The sequence below is a fragment of the Rhea pennata genome, chromosome 2 (assembly GCF_028389875.1).
Source record: "Rhea pennata isolate bPtePen1 chromosome 2, bPtePen1.pri, whole genome shotgun sequence".
NCBI lineage: Eukaryota > Metazoa > Chordata > Aves > Rheiformes > Rheidae > Rhea > Rhea pennata.
The window spans coordinates 31,007,362-31,013,361 of NC_084664.1; the positions used below are offsets into that span (position 1 = coordinate 31,007,362).

At 38.3% G+C, this 6,000-nt stretch overlaps 1 protein-coding gene across 2 annotated transcripts in view; it reads left to right on the forward strand.

Moving 5' to 3' along the window:
* SCIN (scinderin) overlaps positions 1–5,366 on the forward strand; it is a 68,453-nt gene extending 63,087 nt beyond the window's left edge. For both annotated transcript variants that reach the window (XM_062567775.1, XM_062567776.1), the window contains exons 14-16: positions 1,576–1,653; positions 2,909–2,969; positions 3,941–5,366. In XM_062567775.1, the coding sequence (XP_062423759.1) occupies positions 1,576–1,653; positions 2,909–2,969; positions 3,941–4,074 (273 nt within the window). In that variant the 3' untranslated portion in view covers positions 4,075–5,366. The remainder of the gene's footprint in view (positions 1–1,575; positions 1,654–2,908; positions 2,970–3,940) is intronic.
* The last annotated feature ends 634 nt before the right edge of the window (positions 5,367–6,000 follow it).

Sequence of the window (6,000 nt, forward strand, 5' to 3'; positions counted from 1 at the left end):
TGCTCTGAAACAGTCCAAGTGTAAAGAACAGACAGAAGAATAAATACTGGAGATGTTAGCAGGAAGAGTCTGTTCCCAGCATGGGACTAGAGGCTTACAGATGCAAGAAGACAAGGCTTTTTCCCCATCAAAAACAATTGCGTTCTTGCAGAGCATTGCCAGACTGCTGTCATTTCTCTGAGAAAGTGCAGGTCAATGCCTTGCCCCCTACAGGTTTGATAGTGGTAGAGAGGAAAAGATATGCGTCCTGAGACCTTGCCAGAAATCCCTAGCAGCCTGAAATTTTCCGTAGAGATTTAAGGCCAGTAATTGTGTCTCCACGGCTTTGGCCTGTGATCAAGGAGGTGGGAAGACTTATTTCCTTAGCAGAAATACCCAGTGCTGCCTGACTGAATCAGGCTTAATTACTTACTGTGCTCGAAAAGGCAAGACTGTGACACTGTCTGGCAAGGATGCCCTAGTCCTTAGGCAGGGAACATAGCTGCCCACCATCTCCGCAGTTTCCTTAAGGAACAGCCCATTCATTTGGAGAAGGATAAAACAAACAAGATCCTTTAATAAGGATTTTAAAATCTTATGAGAGAAGTAGGGACGTGTATTCCTCTAGCAAGCTTCTAAAACACTCTCATAAAATACAATAATAGGAACCAGCTTCTCCGTAATAGTCTGCTGGGGGCTATGGACTGTTTGCTTTTTGTTTCAAATTCCTTCCAACTTCTGTGAAATTTCCTATCTCCCCTAGGATCTCCCTAGTAACAGAACCATTACTGTTAGCACTCACCCGAAAAATAAGCAGATCAGATCACTCTGAGCTTCTAGGCACCATAAGAAGGCCAGGGGAGTGGGGAAAGGAGCATGTCCTGTGCACCATAAAGGGCTTACAGGCCCTTTAACACATGACCAAGCCCAACCCTTGAATCCCCTTTAAAGGTAGCAGGCTGGCCACTAGCTAAATTATTATCTCTCTTGCTGATACAGAAGATTGAACTGCTTTCCTACTTAACTCTAAATGACTGGAAGAAGTTAGCAATTTGCCTTTCCTTTGGGGACCAGTCCTCAATGGCTTAGTCAAGTAGAATGCCGCATTTTCAAGTCAATGGAAGGTTTGCTTGGATATGCATTTCACCCCTGAGCTCATCCACTGCACATACAAGCAGTTTCTTTTCCTTATTAATAAATCTAAGCCACATTGAATATACCAGGTTTAAGATTGATTTAGTTTGTTTGGTACCAGTCACTGTATGGAAATTTCCCTGTCCCTTTCTTCTGGCAGCCCTTAGTCCCAATTTACAAGAGTCACAAGTACAATATAAACCTATGCCTCTCCTGAGGATATCCTATCAACTCTGACAAACTGAGAGTTTATTTTATAGGACATGCAGTTATGTGATTTGTTTCCTCTCAGTGTAATATTCTTCACACATTTATCAAATAAAGTTGAGGTGTGACCCTACAGGAGCAAAAAGAATTGCATGGCATCTTATAGACTTATCCCTTTAAAAAAATCTTTGCTCTTTCCAAAATTAGAATATCTTGGCAGACCATTTAAAAAAAAAATTTTGACATCCCTTTTAGATTGAGGAAGTCCCAGGGGAATTCACTCAGGATGATTTGGCTGAAGATGATGTCATGTTGCTGGATGCTTGGGAACAGGTAAGCTGTGCAGTTTACCACTGCTTTCTGTGGTAATAAAAATTTGTTCCTAACAGCCACCTAGAATGTAAGACGGCAGGAAAAAGTCATGTTTGTGAGAATGGAAGAGATCTTGTTTTCTTTAAATTATATCAGAGGGAGCTATATTTTCTCTTGTGCTATATGATTTGCTAGTGTGAACATACACGGTTGAATTTCCAGTTGTAATATGAGATCACAGCAGGCACTTACCATTAAAACCAAAGAAAGCTGTAAGAGTATAAGCCCCAGCAGTGTTCTGAGAGGCTCGCAATAATGTTCCTGACTTTATCACTAAAATTTATTAATTTTTAAAAAGAAAGTTATTTCACAGATGCTATTCAGAAGCCACAAAATCAATGTAGGAGCATCTAGCAAAAAACTTACCAGAGGAGGGACCCTTACTCTGATTTCTTCAGAAGACCTGACTGGAGGATGACAGATATTGTCTCCGTCATTTTCCCAGGTTCACTGAAAATGTTGAGAGCTTTTCAGATGACAGGAAAACTTACTGGGAGTACGGAGAGCATGCCTGTTTCTAACAGTATAATCCTTCTCCCATTCCTCCACCTGTTGCAGTGAAAGGGGGAGGAGGCCATGGCTTCCATGTTTTGCTTGTCTTCTTCAACCTAAGGAAAAACAGGCTGAGATTTCTGGGAACAAGAAGGACTGTCCAAGTCCATGTGTGAAGGAGAGAAGGGGGAGGGTACTATTAAGAGATGCATAGAAGTGGTTGAGATGTCCTGGTTCAGGATGAAAGGAACCCTGGAAATGTAGTTCATTTCTAAAAGTATTCTTTACAGAAAAAAAAAAAAAAATCTGGGGATTGCTGATTTAGACTCTGGATGTTGGGTTGTTCAGTGGGGAATGTAGCAGGTACCCGGAGTAGCATCTGCCACAGTGCACAAGTGTGAATGTCTAAGCAGAATTCAAGCCAGGGACAGCTCCTGTTTTGCATTTTTATCTGCACCTAAAGAGTAATTTGCTTGCCAATTCGTAAAAGACATCCATGGAAAAGTCAAGTAGGGTTCCTTGTATCAGAATGCTTAAAGTCAGACTTTGCAGTGTCAAGAGAGCGAGATTTCAGAGTATAGAGCTACAGTAAGGGAAAAGAAATACAGGTGGTATGTGAGACCTGTGTATCTCTTTTCATAGTGCATGTTCTTTCTCCTAATGAAATGAACTGTTTTGGATTTTACCTGCTGTACATAAAATCCTCGTAACAATTTATTTGCAGGTTTTCATCTGGATTGGAAAAGATGCTAATGAAACTGAGCGACAAGAATCTGTTAAATCTGGTAAGAAAATCAATTTGACTAATTCCAAATGAAGTAGCATCAATAATACTTAAATGAATGAAAAAGATGATATAGAAAAAATAGTTGTGTTAACAGTGCTGTTTAAAAGGGCTATTGAGCTTATTAGGATTTAACCCTACAGAATATTATTTTCTGCTTTAAAAGTGATTTAAAACTCATGTTATGTTTCTTATCTGTAAGTTTATGAAGAGTAGAATTAATCTATGTAGCATTACTAGGCTACAGGGCTTTTTAGAGAGTATATAGGAGAGCTCCATGAAAAAAAAGTAGGAGTTTCAAATGGAGATATTTACTGAGCTGTACCCTACACTAATGTTTATAGTCAACGGAATGCTGACAAATCTTCAAGTCCTTACATTGTTACCCTGTACTCAGCTAAATTTGGAGGAAGAAATTCCTATCCCAGAACAAATCAAGACAACTTATTTGGAATGCACCTCTGAAAAAAATCACGTCATCTCAGGTGCAGTTTCACAAAGCTGAATTGTCACGACAAAGTTCCTGCTGAAAATGCTTGCAGACATTTCCCAGTAGAGCTAAGGTTACCTGGTTGTTTTTCTATTTACTGATACGTACTGATGTCCCATTGCGATATTGAGGGAAACAATACTGAGTACAGTTCTGAGGGTCTCACATGGGAGAACTGGGAACGAAGCTTGTGCATTTGCACAGCACCAGCAAATGCTTTCTCCTGCTCCGGAGCCAAAGCGCGGCTCTATGGGAAGGAAATGATCAGAGTAATGATCACTCTGTTTTAATCTTGTGAAAATTCTTTCACTGGTAGCTGGGAGAAAGCAGCAATTACTTCATCATTTCATTGCCTTTGAAATAATTTAATTGAATACTTTCTTATAATAGCCCTGAGTTCTTTTACTAGGGCTTTTAATGTATTTTTTATACCACAGGAATGAACTAATATTTTGCATGTTTTATTTCCTCTCTCTTTTTAGCCAAGCGCTATATTGAAACAGATCCTTCTGGAAGAGATAAGGGGACGCCCCTTGTCATAGTGAAGCAAGGCTACGAACCCCCTACGTTCACAGGCTGGTTCCTGGCCTGGGATTCGAACAAATGGAAAAACTGATCTATCCAAGAATGCCTCCGCTTCAAGCCAAAGAATGATCAGAGCACAGCTAGTTTCTAGTATTTTTAAGCATGAGCTTATGCAACACTGTGGCGCATCTGTTGTTACTCTTTCCCCAGCTTTCATATATTTCTATGAATAACCTAGAAATTCTCAGTACTGGGAAGGCTAAATCGTAATAGTAAACGTGTCAAATGGGGTGAGTAGGGCTTTCTGTGTAGCAAATACGCAAAGAACCACCAATACTTCGGTTAATTCATGAGTTCTTGAAACAAATACTTTAGATCATTTTATTTTAATTTTTATGTGCTAAACTGGAAGTGTGCCTTCATTTAAAAAATCCAAACTAATGCCAAAGAAATTAGTTTAGATTAAGGTCAGCATACTTTTGCACAGAAATTGGCCCAATGAAGTACTAGTTCTACATCTTTTGCAAGGGCAGGACTGACCCATGACTGACTTGATAGACCAAAATATTCACGCTCACTCACATAAAATTTCAAAAGAGGCTTGATCCAGAGTGAGAGCTTTGTCTTGCAGGAGGCAAATTTGGGTATTTTGAAAAAGCTACGTTTATTGTGTTTGTTTGCTGTACTTGGTCTACTAAGTAGAGGCATTTTGAGCTTAGATTGCAAGAATTATATTGCAATTGTATGACTGCAAGAATATGGCATCAACAAAGGCTTTTGCGAGAGACTGCAGCAATGATTTTCTTTAGATTTCTGAGTGTGAACCAGTCTCCAGCTCCAGCCCTCTTAACCACAGCTCTTAAACATATACTAATCCGCTACTGATTTTAAACAGTAGCAGAAGTAACACCTCTTAAAATGCTTACTCTGCCTTCCTTGTACTGCAATGAAGCTCTGCTTTGTCTCGGTTGCCTTACTCTGCAGTGCTCAGTTCTTTTCCAGTGTATAGATTGCTCATATTGTCAGCACAGGATCTGTTTCTACTCATTTTCTATATAGGTCTTGGACATATATCAAGAACCTCAAGCCCTTTCTGTTTCAGCAGCATTCTACATCCTGGGAATCTGGAGTCTAATTACACACTATAGAATATTGCCCTCTCTTTCTCTCAGACACAGTTATTTTGGATATTTTTATTCTGGTGAATCTAAGAGTAGACTTTCAAACTGTTTGTTATTGTAGTTTAGCCACACAAGTCTCCTTAAAGGCAGTGGGGAAAATTCTACTTTGAATCTTTAACATTGCTTTGAACACTCATCCCATAATGCTTGTTTTAGAAAGCAATTTGTACAGCTGTCAATCATGTTAATGTGGCTTTTTAATGAAGGCATTTTAATTTTTTTGTACTTTTAAATAAATTTGGAAAAGGAAAATTTAGACCTTTGTTATTTTGTTAACCTGATCAATTATGTTTTTGAATCTGAGTAATACAAAAGGTGAATTTAGCCTGAGCTCTTAATCAAAGTCATTGAAAAAAAGAATTAATAATCTAATAGATTAATTCTGGAAGTTTGTTAGCTTTGAACATTTTTTTAAAACTCTGCTAATGTAATTGGGCTGTATTTGGATGTCATTTCGTTTAAAATAAAATTACAAAAGATCATTTTATATACAGACCTTATCCTCCTACTTCCACCTATTTCTGACATATTGTCCATCAGTGATTATCTGTGTAAGTGTTAATCAGTGATCAGTGATCACTGATTTCTAGCAAAACCTGCTAAATAAACAGTAGATGCCTTTCATTTTAGATTGGCAGTGCACTTAATATTTTACTATGGTGCCATTTTAGCCAATAGAGATTTAACTCTTCTGAACAACTTAAAGTTACAAATCTATGTGACCATCAAAGAACTGGGGGCTTATTAGCATGTAATTTCATCTTTAAAAAATCCCAAATATTGTTGTAAAACTATTTGGCTTTATAATTTTCTGCTTGCAAAAAAATGATTGAGTA